Source organism: Musca domestica, unplaced genomic scaffold (genome assembly GCF_030504385.1).
Source record: "Musca domestica strain aabys unplaced genomic scaffold, Musca_domestica.polishedcontigs.V.1.1 5, whole genome shotgun sequence".
NCBI lineage: Eukaryota > Metazoa > Arthropoda > Insecta > Diptera > Muscidae > Musca > Musca domestica.
In genome coordinates, this window is record NW_026712346.1 from 24,484,118 (window position 1) to 24,507,438 (window position 23,321).

At 32.9% G+C, this 23,321-nt stretch overlaps 1 protein-coding gene across 3 annotated transcripts in view; it reads left to right on the top strand.

The window, feature by feature from the left end:
* The first annotated feature begins 343 nt into the window (after window positions 1–343).
* The window catches only part of LOC101901404 (uncharacterized), a 30,079-nt gene continuing 7,101 nt past the window's right edge, over window positions 344–23,321 (top strand). The window contains exons 1-3 of one of the 3 annotated variants that reach the window (XM_005178845.4): window positions 344–581; window positions 4,597–6,129; window positions 13,867–13,999. In XM_005178845.4, the coding sequence (XP_005178902.1) occupies window positions 4,810–6,129; window positions 13,867–13,999 (1,453 nt within the window). In that variant the 5' untranslated portion in view covers window positions 344–581; window positions 4,597–4,809. Of the gene's footprint in view, window positions 582–4,596; window positions 6,130–13,866; window positions 14,000–23,321 lie in introns of those variants that run through there. The other 2 variants (XM_059128211.1, XM_005178846.4) reach the window with 2 other exon arrangements.

Below are 23,321 nucleotides of genomic sequence, written 5' to 3' on the forward strand. Positions count from 1 at the left end.
AAAATTCAGTTAGTAATAAAAAAATTAAATTACGTAAAAATAAACAATGAAAAATAAATTTGTACCCAATATGGAAAAAATCCGCCCAAAATCCGCCCAAACCACAAAATGTATCTTTTTTCCGCCCAAATTTGGACGGAAACGCCCAAAACGGCAACACTGGTGATGACCGCATGTGTACCTACGCTCTCCGAGAACAGAGAGAGAGCCAAAGAATACGAAAAAGAAAAACAAAAATCCCTAGAGACCGCAAACAGCAATAAGGGAGAGAATCAAATTTAATTTTTACGATATTATGAATGAACTGCGGTGTGTGAGCAAGGCCAAAGCACACTGTCGACTTTAGTTGATTTTTGTACGCCGTGGGAGAGACATGTATTTGCCGTTACGGCTAATTGGCCAATTCGTGTGCGCGATTTTCTGCGCTAAATAATAACAATAAAAAAAAAAAACAAACAAAATAATAATAAATAAATGTACGTCAAACAAAAAATTCATTCTATATTATTCTGTGGAATTTTAATACAAAAGCAAACAAATTTTACATATAACAACAAAGTATTGTTTTTGGTTTTTAAAAGGTACCTATTTTTTTAAAGAGTGATTCAGCGTCCGAAATTTTTTCTTTTGTTTGTGATTAACTAATGAAGCAGAATTTGCTGCTATGATAATGGAATGATATTCTGTGTGACCAGTGCGAAAAGGAAGTGCGAAATTATAAACAAAATACATACATACATACGTACATAGATAAAGAATATCAATTAAATACAAAGTGCAAAGGAAAAAACGAAAATAAAAACAAAATAAAGGTTTGAAAAAAGAAAAAAAGCAACAAGAAGTATATTGTGTTAAATAATCAAAATAAAATAGAAATGAAATATGCCACATTGGTACCTACATGTTGGGAAAAAATAATATGAAAATATTGAAGTCTACTGTTCAATTGCATAACAAAAAAAAAAACAAAATCGTTTTAAAAAATGTTAGCCAAAATATGCATTGTGAGATGTTAAGAAAAAAAAAACTAAATGTTTATAAAATTTATAGATTTTGAATATATCTATTTGACATTATCATTATGACACAATTTGCCAAACAAACAAAAATACCTTCCAGTTCTTCATACGCGTTAAATCTCGCTTCGATTGTTTACACCGCACAAAACAACATTAATACGTTTCACAACACGGATATCGGTCTTTCATGTGGATACAATAAACCGATTGTGTTAAAACGACCGTTGATCGAAAATATCCAGATAAAATTTGGCAAAAATTTGATTTTTTTGTTTTTGTGAAAATTATGAAAAGAAATGTGTGAAATTATTGGATGTTTATTTTGGATAAGCGTCAAATACACTAAATCACAAATTTCACAAAATTGGAATGGTTTTTTAAAAAATAAATAAATTATATATGTTTTTATACAAAAATTCAAATTTAAAAAAAATTCATTAAAAAGTCACATTTGAAATTGTTATATATAAAAGTAAAAAAAAAATAAAAACAACCCATCAGAGTTTCCCTTAAGCTGCTATATCTGAAATGAACATTTGCTGACTCTCTCAAAATGTTGAAGGATTATGTGAATTAATTACGAAGATGACAAAGAAAATACAAATTAACCACCTTTCACAAATATCAAAATTCTAAGTGGATACGCAAATATTTAAACCAGTGTAAACAAATGAAATGTAAAGCTTAATATCTACACTGTGGCAGACCTTATCAAATATTAATCAAATTCAGCCCGCGGAATATGTTTTTATAACCTCCACCATTCTATGAAGGGTATATTGGCTTTGTCATTCCGTTTGTAACTCCTCGAAATATTCATGATTGACGCTACAAAGTATATACATTCTGGACCAGCTTAAAATTCTAAGACGATTTTGCGATGTCCGTCTGTCTGCCTGTTGTAATCAAGCTGTCTTTCGAACGAATTGAGATAGAACACACAACATTGCCAATAGACAGGTTAAGTTCGTTGATGGTCCACGTTTTCGTATAGCCCCCATATAACGGCACCTCCCAATATTCGGTATTTTGATGATTTTAGTAACATCATTCCACGGATTTTTTCATAGTCCCCATATAACAGTATCTCTCTTAACTTAATTCGATATTTTGATGATTTTAGCGACATAATTCGCCGGAATTGTTTAAATTTTCTTATTTAAAGATCTAAATTGTACTAAAACCACGTCTTCGTATAGCCCCCCGTATGAATGACATCATTTAAATGGATTTATTTTTCCAGTTCCTTCCAAATGTTGGAAGGTGTTAAAAGTTCGACCCGGAGGGAGTTATCAGGTTTTCTACTTGCTTTTTTCTAAGATGGAATTACTTATTTTTTATTAAAATGTGAAAGATAGTCTTTGTGAGAAACATTTTTGAAAGGATGCTAAATTTACTTGTAAATCATTAGGATTACAGTGTGTTTTAGTTGAGATATGACCTTAAACATACTTGTGTCCTTCGTGAATTGCCAGCAATATCTAACAAAGCAACCATAAACTCAGTGTTAGTCACCCAGTATGAATCCGTAGGGTGCCGTTGAAATCTATATGGCCTTGAAATAAGAGGCAAATATTTATTGATCTCTCAATTTTAACTTGTTACAAGTTAAAAAGTATTAGTTGGTTTTGCCGACAGATTTATACCCTCAGCCGATGGTCGTTTCGGTCAAACTGTTGATATCCCTTTATTCCGAGCACGAGGCAGACTGAAACCCATAGAACGACTCCAAATTTCCTGAAACGGATTTGATGCAAAGGGTCCTAGGGTCTAGAACCGTTATTTCTATGAGGTACGTTTAGGCCGTATCAAATGATATATACCCTCTGTAGCCGTATGGCTAAGGGTATAATAAAGTTGTTGAAAATCAAAACAAAAAACAATTTGCTATTATTATTGACTTTTATTGTTGCCTTTTAATAGCCAAATAATAATTATTTATTTCGGGCGAAATGCCCTAGCGAAAATAATGAGTTACTAGGTTAATTTATAAGTTTTTACTATCGGCAAAAATTTGTTAAGATATTTTTTTTTCAGGAAAAAGGTTTTAAAATATCAAAATAAATTTAGGTTATCTTCACAATAATTGTTTTAATAGAGCTTCTCAATGTTCGATTATTTTAAGGTGTTTCCATTTTTGGTTCTCGGTGGGCAGAAATTTCTCCAACAAATATTTTCCAATGTAGGACAATGTTTTGACTAGCCCCCCAAGAAGCCTATTTCGTAGATCTAACTATCGGAACTGGAATTATAAATAAATATTGAATTGAAGGAACGGTTGAATTCCAAAGTAGACAAAAGAAATAGTTCCCTATCAGGGAATGAATTAGAAATATCGATAAGTTAATAGTTAGTCCAAGTAATAGAAAGTGTGAATCAGTTAAAAAATATTTTCCTCACCTTTCATTAGATTGACATTTCTATCAACGGGTGCTTCAAAAATGTAGAATATTTTTTCCTAACCATAGTAATATTGCTTTTCATAATCCCCAACTTAAACTCATTAATATCAGACATCCAGTTTTACGGTTCATAAATCATGTCCCTACTTTGTTAAAAAACTTTTTTTAAATCACCAAATACGACAAGGTGCATAGAGATTACATTTTAATCCCCTGAACAAAACGCTAAGCCCAAGATTAAATTAGCACAGGCTGAATGTCGAAACCCCTTTTTTGTTTTATTGGCCAAAAATTTTCCAACTTCAAAATATCTTTTGTGTTTTGTCTTTGGTGGAAAATTTAAGAGATTTGAATCAAGTGAGTTGGTATTAGCGGTTTGTTTGTTTGTATGTGTGTGAGCGTTTAAATGCGTTTCTTGGGAAACGGAAGTGATTTTGTGTTGAAATTTTTTTGTTGTTGCTGCAACTTTTCTATTGTTGTAAGCCGGCTACAAACCCTTGAGGTGTTTATTTTTGTCTCTCACTCGCTCGGTCGCTCGGTTCTCGTGTCTGGGGGTTTTTCCTTTACTTTTGCTGCTTTGTCTGCATTTGAACACGCATTAGCGTAATTTGTTTGTTTTCTGTGCTCTGATGACGGCCCCAACGACGACCGCGTCCCCAAAGTCTGGGGAGCAACAAATCTAATTTAATGGTCAGATTCGGTTGTGCTGTTCGTTGTTAGGTGTTGTATCTTTTGGTGTTGGCATTTTCTTGAACAATGACATTTTACTTTGTTTTGACTTTTATTTTCTTCTTATTTGCGCTTTTCTTGGGGTAATAAAGCGTCAACTTCCCAGGGGTAACATTTTCAAAGGAATCCAACTTTTCAATGAAGACATAAATACGTTTTCGAAGAATAATTCCATGTTGTTGGTTTCGCTGAGTTGTTTGAACTGGCTGCCGGACCAGTTGACTGCAGACGGGTTTGGTGAAGAAATCAATGTCAAGAAGCTCTTGGCTCTTCTTCAGTATTATTTGGTTAGCCGCAATGTTTGGACATGACAAAACGCTGAGCACAAACAAAGGAAAACAAGTGTAAAACAAGAAGAATATTGTGTAAAAGCAAAATGTGAAAATATTTTAAAACCGCAAATATTTTTAACATTAAATAAATGTTCCTCATATTTCTGTTTTCAGATTAAAAAAATTCAAAAGATAAGCAAGAAATTGTTAAACCAGAAATAAATTGTGATATTAAAAATCCAAAATAAAATAAAATTAAAGAAAATAAAAAACTAGTTTCCAAATAACAATAGTGTTCATTAATATAGCAAAGAGAATAACAACAACATAAACAAGAAATACTCCATATTTTGGCGTTAAACTCCTCTACAATCATCAACCACCATCATGGCTTCTTTGCAACAGAAGCGGCCTTCAATATCAAATTGGTTTAGCTCTCTTAGACGGCAACCAAAAAACAAGAAATCTTCCAATTCGCTCTACGATGTGGATAAACAATATCAACGTAGTTGTATAGATTTGCCCTCCAGTACATTCTATGTGAATCAAAAACCATATAGCCCCGCGCCCGGCACCTCGACCGACAATTTAATTGACAATGAGCGTAAATCGCGAACGGCATCCATTTGTGCCCGATGCTGTTGTGCCATCACACCGAAATCACGTTCCCATACCCCGCCACTTTCGCCCAATACGGTTACCAGCAGTAGCAGCAGCAGTAATGATACCAGTGCCACCATAACACCGGATTCCACAACGCCAACTACCTGCTCGCCACCAAGATCTCCCTCGATTAATCCCTATGCCAGCATAGCTTCATATAGAACACCCTGCGATGCAACAACACCTACTACGCCCACCTCGACGACGACGTTCAAAGAACCTCCCTCACCCTATGATAATGTGGTCACACCTCCAGCGATTCCCTGTAGTACTTTTGAAACGCAGCAGAGGCAAAATGTGGAAATTGTGCGTCTTGAGTCGACAGGCTCTTCGACAAAATCGTATCATGCCGCCTCCTGTCCCTCATCAGCGCCCTGCACCCCAAAGTCACCACTATCACAGTGCAACAGTCCTCCCATCCTAACGCATAAAACCGAATTTTTACGTTCCACTACCATTACCTCAACCCGCACCATTATGGTATCCCGCCCCGTTGAATTGATTATCAGTGCCAAAGGTGAACTGATATCGGCCAAAGCAAAAGCCATTGAAAAATCAGCACGTTCCAGTAGTTTAGGGTGTGTTTTGGACGATCCAGTGGAACATATTATCCCCATTTCCACACCCACATCACCGTTAAGTGGGTCTACACCATTGATACTCGACTCTGCCAATAATGAATTTAAATTCATTGATGACTCGTCAACATCACAATCAGAAAACGAACGTAATTCTCAGCAAAGTTCGACGGCCATGGACGGCCAGCAGCAGCAGCAGCAGCAACAACAACAGCAAGCAGTTGAAACGCAACAGGATAAGGAGAACTACTACTATACACTGCCATCGAAATTCAAAAAAGTTTCACGTGAATCGCAACGCTCCATGAGCATTTCCAATGGCATTGGCAAATCGAGAAATGTAAAGGCTGGCCTTTACTATAACAATAATATCGGGAGTTTATGCGATGACTGCCGGACTGTCATCGAGCGAAATCGCAATAATCGTGATATGCATCAGCAGCCAAACATGCTGTTGAGACATAAGGTAAGAATATAAACTAACAGACTGCGTCTTTCTTCCTCAAATGATTATTGGAAAGAAATACCCATTGGAATATCTATATTATTTTCAGGATATATATAAATTAACTATATAGGTCAAAATTTGTATATTTTCAATGGTTATTTAAAATCGCTTAACATGGGCGGAAAACTTCAATGTATATATATATATATATATATATATATATATATATATATATATATATATATATATATATATTTTTTTTTTTTTTTTTTTTTTTTTTTTTTTTTTTTTTTTTTTATATATATATATATTTGGCATCGGAATTGATCCCAAGTATTTTGAGTTCTTAAAGGATAAAATGCTATGCACACAATATTCGTATGAGACACAGTCGTATAAATTCCCCATAATGTCATTATTCAAAAAATCCCCACGTTTTTTGGTATAGAATTATATGTAAAGCGACTTTTTCACATAATAATAATTGTAATTGTCATTGGAAAAAATCTATTATACTGGTCTACCCCGTATTTTTTGGACATAAACAAGGACATATCCAGACTTCCGTATTACTTTGTTATAATACCGACAGTCTTAATTATAATTTCCTACGTATCTTGAATATACCATTATTCTTAATCGGTATTGACTTATTAATGATACATGTATAACAATTAGAAAAAGTTCAAAGAACTTTATAAAACCGGTCGCCTTACTTTACGACTCAATTCAGTAGCCAACATCAACAATATATATATATATATATTTTTTTTTTAAATAGAAAAAGAAAACCTGTCACGTCTTAACCATCATTATCTTAACTTATCATCCAGTCGTTCCATCTATTAAGTTGTTCTAACATTCCATGGATATCTATTGGTAGCAGCAGAAAAAGAAATCATCATGGTCAGATACCATCTAAGCGCTATGCTTATAATCAATTATTACTGATTAGATGGATACGCAAAGGAGTGAAATAACCCTACCGGTTTTGTAAACCAAGCACACGAGAGAAAGCATCTGATGCTGTACACATCCAGCTTAATTATGGGGATGACAGGTTTGCTGTTATTTCAACAGCACACAGAAAACTAACGGAAGAGATTCGTCTATGTAATAATTTATGATCGCAACATGTTACACAATTATTTATGTAAAGTATTTTTAGAAGTGATTTGTGTTCCCCTTTTAAAATGTCCATAAAATTTAAAATAGAGGTATTGCATTCCTGCAACTGATTGTGGGAGCTATAACTAAATGCAAAATCATTTTTTTTAACAATTTTAGTATCTTTCCCATAAATCTTCCTAGAACGTGATTCCAAATCAATTGCCCAAAGTATATACTTGTTTTTTGTGTTTTTTAGACAAAATCTGCAACGCCATGTCTGACAAACCTCCTTTGCTTATTTTCTCAAATATTGCTCTAATTCTATACCATTAAAATTATATTTTTTTTAAATTTTTATTTTTATTATTATTTTTAATTTTTTTCTGTAAAAATTGGTTTTCCTGAAAAACCAAAGACGCTTCACTCTTTACAATATCTTAAAAGCTAATTTGAGGAAATATTTATTTCTTCATTAATTTCTGTCGCCGTTGTTGTCTGGGTCCATGTTGCATGTCTAGATGAATAAAAATAGTACGGATGTTTGTCGACCACAGAGCATATGACGAACGGCGGACATACACGCCGTGTAGCATCAGAAAAACCACTTGCACCCATTTATGTCTCCTGTCATATGCTCTTATGGAATTTCTTGTTGTTGTTTTATTTTTGTTTTTACCATCACCACAAGTTTTTCTATCATTAAAACTGTTATTTAAATTCTTAGAATTAAATACAATTGTTTATATGCCAGCTAGGTATTTTTAGATAATTTTTTTAAATACATCTGGAGTAATACTTTTACGGGGTACAAGCATTTGGGACCCCACAGCGACCTAACTCAAATTTTCTGACTCTGGGTGAATATGGGTTTGAAACACATTTGTTATATTTTTAGTAAAACCAAAACTTTGAAGTATCGCAAATACTTCTAGACAAACTTTTCTTTGGACCAGGCAGGGGAGTGACATTTTACAGAGTGAGATAAACCTTATTTTGTAACCATTCTTGGGTGGCGCGTGCTGAGTCCTATGGCAATGTCCAAAGTCTACGAGCAGATTATTTTCGCTATAATATTCGGCATTTATTCGGATGCCACGGTCGATTAATACGAGCGGAGAGCGGCCATCGGCTGTTATGGCGGCCCACACCATTACCATGATCGGCGCTTGAGTTGTGGTGGCCAACCGAAGGTGCACATTTTCAGCTCACCTCTTTGGCAAGTTAACACGATCATTTTGTTTGTTTACAAACTGCTGGACAACGAATGTTTTCTCATCGGAGAAAATCAAATTCGTCAAATTCAGCACTTTCGGCCAACGAAGCAAATCTTTAGCTCTTTTGAGTCTATTTTCTTTCTGTTGCGGTGTAAGTTCTTGCGCTTTTTGAAATTTCAATGGCTTTACCCCGAGCTCATTTTTCAATATTTGCCGAACAGAATATTGCGATTGTTCAGCTCACGAGCTATTTTTTAGTCACTGTGACGTTCGATCAAGTCGCTTCTTTACTTTTCAAACCATTTCTGATGTTGCTGTTTTCTTCCGCAGCAGTCTGAAGTTGGGTGCAATTTTTTTCATCTCACCCTGTATTTGGAAGAAGCTTCTAGACCAAGAGTTTTTGAAGGGCTAACTCAAAAGAAAACCCCACAGTGGAATGTTTGAAATTGGCCAAAGATTCTATTTAACGTATAATAACGTTATTTGAAGGTTTATCTAAAATTCTTTCGAATCATTATTTTTGGAAAGGAAAAGTCCCCACATTGGAATGACTTAAATTTAATGTGGTAATTTTTAAGGTGAACTCGGTTTGGTTTTGGTATTGATAAAACAAATCTAGGAATACCCCTGAAAATGATAAGACCAAAGTTTCCTATTAATATTTCTTTCCTCATCTTTTATGTTTCGATTTCTAATATTATTATTACTTCAATTCAAATTGCATAAATATCGCAATACCTTCCAAATACGTAGCTATTGTTTCATCATTAAACGTTGTTAACTTTGCTAATAAATTCAAATCAGCATCATCATCAGCACAACCGTCATCATTGTCATATTTATGTGAGAATATGTCTGCTTTTGTTTTATTATTTTTTATTTATTTCAATGATTTTGTTGTTTATTTGTTCAACAAAATTATTTGAATAAAATAATTGAAATGGAAGAAGCAGAAGCAGAAAAAAAAACAAATTTTATGACGTGTTTCTTAAAGTAAATATTCCATCATTTTACTCTCGAAGATATTCTTCCAAAAAACAACAGCAACAGCAGCCATATGTGTTTTCTTTTCTCATCCATTTATATGAAGTCATTTCTATTAAAAACAAAAAAAAACCAAATGAATTGCAATGCATTTTCTAAGTAAATATACGGCGCATCCCTGTCATTGTTTGCAATGAAAACATTTGACAGATAATAAATGATTTCTACATGAAATTTTAACGACGAAAAAAATACTTGCAGTGTGAAATAAGAATATTTTGCACCATTCTAATAGACGTGTCTTATTCGCGGATCTTTAAAAAAAACTTTGGGGATCAACCTGACCTTCAATCGTTTTTTTTTTTTTTGAATATTAAAAAAAATCTTTTGGACCCATTCGAAGGTCTAACGTAACCATAATCGAGAATTATTCCAGAATATCTTTCGAATTATTATTTTCTCACCCATAATTGTGAGTTTATTGAGAATCCGATAATCATTTATACTCATGACGGACGATATTTAGCTATATTTTCATTGATTTATCTAAGACTCATAATTGAGGATTCTAAAATTATATTTTTCAAAAATCTATCAGACAAAGTATAGTGGATTTTTATATATTTTTTTTCAAAGACTTATCAGACCCATTATCTTAAATTAATTTAGAATTTTTTCAATTTTTTATGCCATTATCAAAGATATAGATCTTTTAAGATCTCAGGATTTATGCATTTTAATTACTACAAGATCTACCAAACCCATAATTGTTGTTCTTTTTTTTAACATTTTATTCGAAGATCCAAGTATACTTTTAAATAACTTTTTAGGTATAATTTAGACTGGTCCCCCTAATTTTACACCCTCCACCATAGTATGGTGGCTATATTAAGTTTGTCATTCCCTTTGTAACATCTCGAAATATACAATTCAGACCCCACAATGTATATATTTAGCGACGTCCGTCCGTCTGTGGAAATCACTCCATCTTTCGAATGAATTGAAGTAGGTTGATAATTTTTTTTATGTATGCAGAACTTCTGGTATTGAAAATGGTTCATGTAGGTCCACGTGTTTGTATAGCCCCCATATAACGGTACCTCCCTATATTCGGTATTTTGATGAATTTAGCTACATGATTCACCGATATTTTTTTACAAGTTTCGCAATTGAGTATTGTAATGGCTTATAACAAAAGTTGTCTATGCAGGTCCACGTCGTCGTAAAGACCCCAATGTAACGGCTACATTCGGTATTTTTAAGACTTTAACAGAATTTTTAACGAATTTTATTGTTTTTTAATAGTCAAATTCGTTCTGAATGGTGGAGGGTATTCAAAGTTCCGCCCAGCCAAACTTACAGCTTTTTTACTAGTTTTCATACGAAACATGCAAAGAAAGCGGAAAATTTGCCTCTTTTTACTATATATCTTTATGTATGGATAGAACAACAAATAGCAGTCTGACTTCGACCTATTACTTTCTGCTAGAAATTACGATTTCAGAGAGATTAAAATTCATCAGCTGGGATATGCAATCACTACTGCGTTCATGAAGGTAGAAACCGATGTCTAGTTTGACAAAATAAATTTGGTATTCACATATTGTCATTACATGCCGACATTCAATTTCATGTTTAGAGCCGTTTGAAGATTGCTTTTCGGGATATTAAGAATTGATGCTTATGGCGACATAATCAATACTGGAATCAATGATTCTGATGTTCCAACAATACATTTTATTAGGATAATTTATTCGAATTCTGAGCATAGAATTGCTTATGGATGTGGATTCTACATTTAAAACAAATTCGTTCCTAGTCTTTGGAAAAAATTTTGAAGAATTGAACTCGAATCCTAATAAAATGTAATGATGGAACAGTAGCTATTTTCAATACTTCATCGATTCTCATAAAGATTTTCCTGATCCTATGGTCCACCATTGGATTTTTGTCACGAAGATTGAGTAGAACAGATTTCTCGTGAGATAATTTGTAAATTCAAGAGAAGTTTTTTCGATATAGACTGTGGTTACAATTATAGGCTTAACACCAGTTATTCTTTTTTGAATTCCCAAGTTGTGTAGGAGACCCCAACAAAGAGACTTTAAAAAGTTATATTTTTATGAAGATTCCATCCAGAGTGGGTAGTATTAGGTTAACGACTTCTCTATTCCTAATTTGAAATGAAGGGGAGATATTTCCTTGTTGATTTTCTCCTCCTTAATTCAATAACAAATGATCGATCGCCACAAAACGACAAATAAACTGAATAAAAAAAATGTCAAGATCTTTGATTTGATCAACAATTCTTCATTTATCATGATTTGTAATTCCATTCTTCTCTGTTATTATTTCCGCTTATTGTATTCCTTTAATTTGACGCCATTCGTATTCCGGTCTCTTCATTTCAAAGAAATCTTCTCCTACTTGAATTTAATCATTTTAATTGTCGGGTACACCAAAATATTATTGAAGTCATACAAAAGAACATCCTCATCAAAGAAAAAAAACAAACCGTGAAAAAGAAAAGCTCCAAAGAATGTATACAATTACATTATAAAGGCAGAAATATATGTCATTATTTTCTTTTGGTGTTTCTATAAAATAAACTGTCAAATTGACAATTTTTACAGCGCAGCCCCAAAAAATGTTAAGGGGGAGATGTGCTTGTGACAATACCGGCCGGCGGCAGAATTTCGTTGTCATGTCTCGTCAACGATATTTAAAAAAAAATGTAGATCATGGTTGATATGTCAATGAAGACAGACAACCAGAGAACCAACCAAGCTGACAGACAGACGGCCAGCCAACCAGTCGTACAGACCCAAGAAGAATTAACAGACAAACGAACAAATTGTTATTAAGAAGCCACTCAAGTTACTCTGGGAAAAACGAATCCGAAACATTCCCCCTTCCATTTTGCCCGTTACATATGATGTGGTGGAGGCTACGTGTGTCATATCACAAATTAAGAATGCTGATTTTGACGGATATCTGACAAAAAAAAAAAAAATAAACACAAATTTAAAAAAAAAAAAATAAGTTGACAATAACGACATAAGTTTGAAAAAAGCTATTGTTAAATTCCGGTTTAATGTAATAGTAATACCATATAAAATCGCATATTTTTCGCTTTAAACAAAAAACTCTTTTAATGTTAATTTTTGTATAGTTGATATTCGTGTGAATATTTAAAAATGTGTACAATTTCTACTTTGGGGGATATAGAATAATCAATTGGATTATATTGTTTTGCAATGAAAACGAACTGGGAGTGTTTTGGAAGATTTTTTTTCCAATTTGGGAATCAAAACTGTATAGTGAGAAAGACGTCTTCGGGAGTTCTATTTGCATATCCGGATATTAAATACATATGGAATTAAAATATAAAACACCAAATTGTCTTTAGGTTATTGAAAAATGAAAAAAAAAATTCTCGGACCCACGTGAGCCACTCTCCATATAACAAAACCTAATGACAACAACCTATCATTTGAATTACCAGTAAAGGAGTGTGTCAGTTCCTTTGTTCTTGATATCGAATAAATAGATTTTTTAAAACATTTATCGATTTTTGGTAGAAGTTTTCTCAGTTCTTTCTCGCAGATATCAAGAATTATAAAACAAAACGATTACTTGCTAATGACATTTTTGTGGGGTAGCAACAAATTAATTAACGGGTAACAAAAAGATGAAAAAATTGTTATATATGTTTTGCTAAGAAAATAAACAAACATTTGGCAGATTTAAACAAAAAAGCTTCTGAGCTTTAAATCATTGAATCCACACATTCCATTATGTCATAGTACAATCATTTATTGAGTTTATTGCACTCCACCTCTACTTCAATGGGAACTGACAAAGGCGATTAAAAATTCATACACATACATATATTGTATTCGAAATCGACAAAGTGTCAGAAAAATAATAAAATAAGTTAAAAACAGTATTGGAAAAAATCGAACAGATAATGAGAATCGCATTTTGACGTTTGGTAACAGGTACAACAAGGCACATTGAATAATGCAATTACAAAGAAAAACAATTTATATATTTATTTATTTCCATACATATAATTGAAAATGAAAAGCTTGAGAGATTTTTGAAATGGAGATTTTATTGGTGAAATATTATTGTGCAGTGATTGATTATGGGTCTCGTAAGATAAGGTTATTTTTAACTTTAATAGGAAGAATACTTTTGAATTCAAACTGAATTAATTTTGATATATTTTTTTTTTTCAATTTTATGTTTTTGAATTTCAATTTAAAATATTTCTTAAAATTAAATTATTTCATAATTAATTTAGTAAATGAATAATTCAATTTACATAAAAATATAATGATGTTATTTAACAGAACTTTAGAACAGAAAGAATACATCTGTTGTACGTTTAGCATTATTTAAATTGGCTGTCTTTAATTAATTAATTTTATTCCTTTTCCAGCAAATCAAAGATGAACTCTGTGAAGTGGTATCCGAAATGGAGGCACTCGATGTGCCCGAAGATTCTAAACATTCCAATAAAGATAAACAAATGTCTATGGGACGCAAAAAGTTCAATATGGATCCCAAGAAAGGTAAGTTTATAACAATTTATTGGTTAATATATCTTTTAGTCAATTTTCAAAAAAATAATAGAAGCATGACGGAGAGAGATAGAAATAAAGTCAAATAAACCTCATAAAGTCAAATAAACCTCAATTAACAATGTAACTAATTTATTGTGTTATGAAAACAAAAACCATACAAATTCTATAATGTACAGGATGAGATAAAAAAAACTGCAATAAAGCCCAACGCCATTATTTTTGCATTTTTTTAATGTTATTGAATAAAAGTTCAATGTTATTAAAGAAAATGTCGGAAATAGCATAAAAATTTAGAATAAGTCTAGATTTGTTGAAATTGGTCACCTTTGGCACGAATTATGGCCTTCAAATGGCATGAAAATTTCATTTTTGTCGATTGGACCCACACGATATGGTTTCGAAATGCATTTCTGGCTACGTCGGTGCTTCTAAACTTCGTGTTAGTGTTTGGTGAAATGAAGGTTTGGGGTTCATCAACTTCATGCGTCACATCTTTTCAAAAAAAGAGTTACTTTTTCGTCACATTTTTTATGAATCACGATTTTATTGTCTATAAATGCTGATTAAATAAGGTAACTTATCTTGACTCACACAAAACACGTGCTAAATTAATTAATAATTTGTTTTGTTTAAAGTTAAGAAGTGTATACACATGTTCACAAAAATGCCGAGATATTCGCAATGCGTTAAAAGACTAAATAAATCATCACTTCCTAATTGTATGACTCGAATGACGTCAGTTTGGGATTAAAAAAAACACACATTTTTTATATTTTAATGTTTTTTGCTCATCCCAATTATTTTCTCCCCAATGAAAATGTTTACGCTATTTTCTGCCACACGCATTTTGCACATAGTTATGCTTTGGTTTTGCATAAATGAGGGGGAATCGTTGTTCACATAATTTTACAGTGTGGAAGAAAAGTGCGTTGAAAATTAAGAAATTCTAGAAAACATTTGGAAAATTAACCCCTTTTTTACGACAATTAGTACTCCTTATAAAACGGAACAACTTTGAAAGTAAATGGGATATGGCTGAATTCGTCTCCTTTAAAGGACTAACTTATTACAATATTTCCAATTGAACTCAATTAATCTGTGTTTGTTAAGAACATTTTTGTCTCTCATTGTTATGAGCTTCATCGTTCAGAAAGGGAGCGTGTAACACTTTAACGTAAATGAAGGGTGTAATAAAAGGTGACTTGTAATAATGTGCAAAATATATTTTGATATAACCAACAACAGAGACATTATTGCCAAAGAACAACAACATATCATATTAATTTCAACATAAATTTAACAACTTAATAGCCATAAATTCCCAAGACAACGAAACATATGGGAGGGGAGAATGGTGGCGATTTTCATCCACCCTTTCGAAAAACAAACATTTTTCACAAAGAATACCGACGCCCTTTGCCGAGCAAGGCAGGCTGCTGACAGCCACCATAACGCTGGAAAATGAGACCGTCAGTACTAAATGTACCCATATGGTGGCATGTTATAATTCAATTACATTCAATCTCACAAGCAAATATTTCATAAAAAGAAGATCTGTATCTCTCACCCACATTCCAAATATAGCAATGATGATATTGAGGAACCAAACATCCACCATTACACGATTATGACGTACACATAAAATTTTATTTTTGACAAATTTGACAGTTCGTTGACATTTGATTTTTCGTTAAAGGAAAACTCAACAACGATGCATGGCGGCGACTGTCCGTTGCAAGAAGACGTGAGCCACTCCTTGAGTTGTTATTTTTTACTTGAAAGAGATTTCTTTGAAAAGACAGGTACCTACTATACGATCAGCTAGCACTACGATGATGTCGCTTTTCGTATGGCTGCCATAAAGTGGCCGACACATGAAATGTGTCAATTGAAATATTGCGTAGACGTTTATTATTTGATAAAAATCATGCATGTCGCTGTTATATCGTCAACGACGGTCGACATCCATCTTTCACTAACGATGCGACGATTTGTTACTAATGGATTTTTTCTCACTTTTTGTTTGTCTTTTTTTCTGTTTTTGGGGGACAAACAAAATTATTATTGGTGACAATGAGAATAGAGTTTTATTTAATTTATTATGTATTCCGTTTAATAACCTTGGATATTAAAATTTGATATATTCGTACAAGATTGTAGGGGTCATTTTTCATTCAGATAATTTTCCTATGATGAGATGACAAATAGAATATACATAAATTATGATACCCGAGACTTAATGAATGTGATTTGTTTCGAGTTTATACTCACCATCATGGTATGGGGTGATTCAAAAGCTTGTCATTTCGTATATGATTCCTCGAAAATCGTTCTCCAAATTAGGTAATATTCGCTACCAGAACTACTACTACTTCCCTGCATAAAAAATCTATATCGTACGTACCTGTAAAAAAGTGCAACGGCCAATCTGGTGGTATTCCTGCGACAAGCCAAAAGGTGTTCCTACATAGGCCAAGAAGAACTTAACACGTACTTTGATAATGTTTTTTCCCTTATTTTTTCTTTTGACGTCAATATAAAAACCGACTCTACATTTTATGAATATTTTTCTAGTCATTTTGGTTGACGATTTTCGATTGTTACATCCTAACGCAATTAAGATTTCAATGGTTTTGGAAATAAATCGAGTTTTTGGACTTATTAAAAGAGTATAGAAGAAAACATAAGCAGAGTTCTAGGTTTTCAAATTCAAAAATCCATGAAATTTGGAATCAGACTCTAGCAAAATTAACATGGATGTATATGTAATATAGCCTACGGGAACCAGTAGAAAATATATTATGTTCAAGTCACTGCAAAATATGGTCATTTAAGATACACATTTTCACGACGTTGTTAGAAATATGTTGTAGGGATACGTTGTCGAGAGAAAACAATTGACTTTCGACCGCTTGAGTAGACGTTCTATGTGTCCTCTTTATTGTGGATTGTTTGTCTTCGCTTCTTCTGAGTAAACTTGGCATTAGGCCTTATTTTAACTGCGGTTGAAACATGGGTTTTTTTGAAAGTTGTTGTAGTCGTCACAAGGTGACACTATTTCGAGAATATATAGCAACTAGGTTGAGGAATATGTAGAACAACAGTGACAATGAAAATGTTGCCGAAGGAGTTTTGTTTTTGACACAACATTTTCTAGTTTTTTGTGGGACGATCTTACGCTCTAATCATTCGTCTTATTCAGAATCATTAAGCTTAATTAAATTACGCATATTTTTTATCCTTGGATTTTGCACCATCGAAAACTACTTGTATACCTAAAAACTTATAATCATTTGAATTTACTACAAAATATTTTTAATGATAGCAGACGAAGGTTTTCCTTTATACTTTAGCATATTTAAAAAACAATTAATCATTGGCAAATGAGATACAGCATAACTTGAGTTTTAACATTAACTGCTTGCTTAGCGTAACCGTTAAATCTCATAAAATGAGTTAAAAGCCAAAATTAGTAAAAATTTAATACTGAACTAGATGGAATAGTTATATAAATTAAAAATGTTGTGCATCTCGATCATTCAATGCAAATTTAGTTTTCATTGACTATAATTATCTGTTTTTCAGCCTTCGAAAAATAACAGTAAAATCGATGTTAGTTGCACCAGTTTTAAAGATCGTGTTCCTTAATGTCTTCTTATTGAGTAATGGAGTTGAGATATTCATTCAACATATATTTTTCATTCGAATATAAATTATATTGCAAAAATATTAATAATTAATGTTAGTTTTCTTCAGGCAAATAGCTTTACCAAACAGAAATCACATATTGATTATACACCAATTAATTTGAAACTATTTCTTAAACTAAAAACTCAAAATTCGATATATCAATTAAACCCCTTTAAAATGTTGTTAAAAACCTTCGTAGGTTAACTTCTTTTTATTTTTAAAAACATAATAGACTTTCCATGGATATCATTAGGAGCATTTTAAACCAAAATGATAACTTCTTTAAGGAAAACAAAAAAAACGTTTCACTTTTGCTATCGTCAAGTTTAAGAATAGTAGATTATCTATAAATTTGAGGAAATTTAATGAAAATCCAAACAACAGTGTAACATAAATTATGTCGATATTGCCGGAATAGCTACCGCAATTCAATTACATTTATTGCAACATATAAATCTTGAATAAACAATTACAAACCATGTCACATTTCCCAAAATATATTAAGGCGGGTCGATATAAAAATGCCAACATTCTAATGCTTTGTAAAAATTAAACAAATGCTACGTAAAGAAAATTTCAAAACATACTACTGCATTTACCTTTCAAAGAACATTATTTAGTATTGAATTTCGATAATGTAATGAAAACGATATTCTCCCATTCGATTGCCTTTTAATTATTTTTCATCTTAATTATACCAAAAATTCCATTAGTTCCATTTTATGGGCCCCTTTGCACACTATGATTTTTGTTGTTTGATTAGGGGGAGTGGGCGAAAAACTGAATAAAAACATTAGCAGTCAAGGAAATTCAAAACTTTAATCAAAAGAATTCCAATACAAATTTTCATTCAACCAACTAAACGCACGCCCCAAAACGATTTCAATTGAAATTTTAATTTGGCCACAAAACTTTTGTTGGGAGCCAGGATGGAATGAAAAATGCGATGAATGCTGCTGCCTACTCCGTCAAATGGTTCAAATAACAATGGAAAATCTAAAACATTGTTGGTTTATGGTGGGGGAGTTATTGGAGCTTTGGCCTGTCAACAAATTTGTCAATGAGCGTTCCCTCCTCCCGCTAGTGTGTGTCCAATAAATCGTGTGTTGTTAAAAGAGCGGAAATTAAACCACTAGAAAAACGCACAATTATATTTTCAAACCGTAACGAATGCACGAACACAAAAGTAACGATAACAATGCCATTTATCACATAAACCAATAACAAAAGTTAGCATCGTTCAGTTCGACATAAAATGAAAATAGGAGGCTCGACTTGAATTATGGAGCGGTTTCTATTTTTTATTCGTTTTCGGTAACCTATTTCAAGGAAATAATCTTTTACAAGCAATAACAACACTTGATGTTACATTAAAATAATAATTATGAAAATAACCATGTTGGCAAATCTAAATATAGATAAAAATTCGGATATCCTTGGATATAGACGACAATCGTTGTTCTGCGAAAATGTTGAACGATAAGTAAATAGTTTGATTTTGCACTATTGACTTTTTAAGTCCTTTCCTGGGTAAGCCTTCCAAAGATTTGTAAACACGGTTTCTATAGCGAAAATTGATGCTCTGGATATTAAACATGGGAAGGGTATGTTTTGAGCACCGAATGTAGACTGTGTAGATTATTGGAGAAGAAACGGCATCGAGATCGACAAAGTCCGGATTAAAAACGTTGATTATTTTGGAATTTTCCAAGTCCCCATAACATTCCTCAATAACATTTTGTTTAACAAATGTGTCCATTCTGTCTTTGAATTTGTTTGTTGTTTCTTGTCAATAAAATCCTTTATTGAATAAATACATTTAAATACAAATTGTCATTACAATCGGTTATGAGTCCCTCATTGAGGAAGAAACATATCTGTTTCTGTATTTGATGAGATCACTAAAGGACACAAATGTTGTCTACACATATCCGAAGACTTCAATGCGACTGGGCTCATCTGGATTTTTAAACATGTTGATCTCAAAAAGATTATGATAACAAATTCTGATTCTCGAAACAAACCTTAATCCGATAACACATGTTGATTTAAGTACTCACACTGAGGTCAGCATAGGATGAAATTTTCACTCAATTCCATTTTAGTTCAGTGGAATTGTTGAGTTTAAGTCATATTTTTCAACCGTATATTGCTGCGTTTGGCTGTATAGTTACAATTTTTTTTGCAGGAAATTGTCTTCGCTTTTTCACTTTTTTATAGCCCCCATATAAGGGTACACAACGATATTCGGTTTTTGAATGATTTTTAGCTCATTTTTCAATATAATTTTTTAAAGTTTGATGTAGAGTTCTCAATATGTACCACCTTCTCAAAAATATGTGTATTAGTATTACCAGTGATTCAACTTTGTGTAAATTCCAATTGGAAATGTCGACAATAAAAATAACACCCAAAATGTCTTCAACTATATGCAACAATCCAATCAATCTCCAATTGGCATTGATATCATACGACAATACGTATTTGTTGTCACTTTTCATTTCTCCTTCTCATATATTTTCATTTATTAACCAACCATGAATTAAATGTGTAAACATAAAACCACATCAGAAGCAAAAACAAACAAAACAAAATAATAATACCTACAGTCACATAAAATATTGACATTACCACTGGATATTCATTGCCAATGTGGTTCTGGAATTTTAGTGTGTCTCCCAATTTTATCCACAGACTTTTGTGTCCTTTTTCTTTCTGTCTGGTCGTCTGCCTTTCTTCTTTGTGAAGAGGATTGGTTTGTCATTCGAAACCATGGCGTTGTTACAAAAATACACTTTATTATCATACACAGACATACATATAAACCGTTTGAATTATCAAGGGTTTAACGTATGCACAAACAAGGCTACGTCTGATGACGATTTTTGTTTTCATGCTTCACACATAGCTTAGATAGACAGTGACGTTGGTTGGTATCTGACCATACGCATTCGATATTTCATTTTAAATGCCGATAAGGTAAGCAATCGATAAGTTAATGATGACTTATGTTTTTTGGGCGAATTTTATTTTCACAATCTTTAATAATTTTCGATAGGGAAACTGATTATTGAGAAACTAAAATTACAATTATTGTATAAACAGAAATATATTATGTGATTACACGTATCCTGTAATTTTGTCCTTCGATGCCAAAGAATGAGTTCAATCATGGGCGGTGGAAGTGACTTGGCATTACATCTATTATGGGAATCTTCCATTCCATTTAGACTAGTTTGCCCAAAATCATTTTTGCCTATCATTTCTCATTACAGTTTTACTAATTCCTTGATGTGATATTTTCGACGATACATTGTCATGACATATTCATGATTTACATGTCATCTTCATCACTTTCTGGCATTTTTGACATCATATTTTTAACATTGATCATTCTGACCCAACATCAGGGTGTATAAAGTAACCAATAACAACTTAATATCGCACTAGGGAAACGTAATTCAACTTTTGATTGTAAAAATCGAAAAGTCGGCTTGTGTTAAATATTTTGACATCATAGATTTTTGTCGATTTTTCATTCTCGTAAGAGACAAAAATTATGAAACGATTGATAAAACGACGAATTTGGTTATAGCTGATTACAGAAAAACGAAAAACATGAGTAGACTTTTGCTCTCTACTACATTTCCCATCTTGAACCAACATTTCGCAAGAAGCTTCGACTATAACGAGTGTTAATTCAGAGTCTGAAACAGAAGAAAGTTACCCGGGCAACAAGGTAAAGAAGTACTCGATAAATCGATTAGTCTATGTAAAAAGAGTTCGGTCTTCGAAGAAGGCAAAACCAATCTTATAGATTTTTTATACAGCTGGATTTGTGAAAATATATAGATGTCAAGTGTTAAGTTTAATAAAACTAACTCAAGGAAACTCATCCTTATACTCCGATGATTAGGATCGAAAGAATCCCCTACAAGGCTTAGAAGACAAGAAAGGCTTTTATTTCAATAATTGTTGGTTATTGGGGTAAAACGAAGGACATCAATGATTTCCTAAAAATCTAGACTTATTCGAGGCTAAATTTGTGGGAAACACAATTTCTGTAATTGCGATACATGGGAACATAAAATTTCGTGTTGCCTTCATTGTCAAATGGGCTGCTATAAATATAAAATACCTCTGCCAAGTTGTATCAAGATCATTTCAGATTTGGATATATATATACAAGGTGAGATGAAAAAACTCCAACCAATTTCAGACTGCTGTCATTTCTAAGCCACTCGTCCGACAGCTGTTAAAATTATCCAGTGACAGCTCATTATATTATTTACAAGCGTACAAAATCGTACAATCCAGCATTTAAGTGTGAATAAATATTTTGTGTCTCGTACCATCGTTCGTTATCGTGATACTGGTAGCGTAGACCGACGTCAAGGAAGTGGGCGGAAGAAAACAGCAACATCAGTAGAAATGGTTCGAAAAGTAAAGAAGCTACTTAATAGAAACTTCGTCGCAGTGGCCGAAAAATGGCTCGTGAGCTGAACATATCGCAATATTCCATTTGGCAAATATTGAGAAATAAGCACGGGGTAAAGCCAGCTGAAAATGTGCACCAGAACTTAAGCGCCGGCCATGGTGACGGTGCGGGCCGCCATAACAGCCGATGGTCGCTCTCCGCTCATATTCATCGACCGTGGCATCAGAATAAAGGCTGAATATTAATGCGAACATATTCTGGAGGGTGTATTAAAACCTTCGGCACGCAAACATTTTGGCTGCAGACCTTGGACATTCCAACCGAAATCAGCACTATAGGAATCAGCACGCGTTACAAAATGATGTTCCTCGCTTCATTTCCAATGGCCACCAAAATCTCCGGATACTAATCCGTTGGACTATTATGTCTGGAGTATTTTGGAAAGCAAGGTTGGCACTTTAAAATACCAAAGTGTCGATCACCTCAAGCAAGCGCTTCGCCGGGAATGGGCCAAAATACCGCAGAGCAAAAAATTTGATGCAATTTCCGACATTTTTTGTTTTCATTCAATAAAATTTAAAAAAATTGTAAAAATTATGGCGTTTGACTTTGTTGCAGTTTTTTTTATCTCACCCTTTGGTATAAAAGAAAAAATGTCTCCGTCAAATTTAGAATTGGATATGTCTCACATATATTAGATCCCCTTGAAATCAAATGATAAATGCTCTAACGCCAAATATTGATAGGTGGTATGATCTACTTCAAACAAATTATTTTGTTAAAGGAGCTCTACTAAATATGCATAGTGGTGTAGGGTATCATGCGGTCGGCCCCTCCCTCCCCGGCTTGACTTTTCTTTACTTCTTTAATTTGGTAGTAATAGGTTTTGAATATATTTATAAAGATGTACATTTAAATTTGTGTACCTTTAATTTTGAATGTTTCTCCTATTGTCTATTTGATTCATGCTCTAATGTTTACACGCATTTACGTTCGAAATCATTGTGTTTCAGATTTCATACAAACTCTAAATCTTGAGCCAGTTGGGTGATACACATTATTTCAATAGAATGTAATTTTGTGATATGAATCTATGAAACTAATTAAGTAATGCAAAATAAAATGTAAGAATGGATTTATGTTCTCTGCGTGCTAAGACTGTGAGTGTTTTAAAAACAGTTT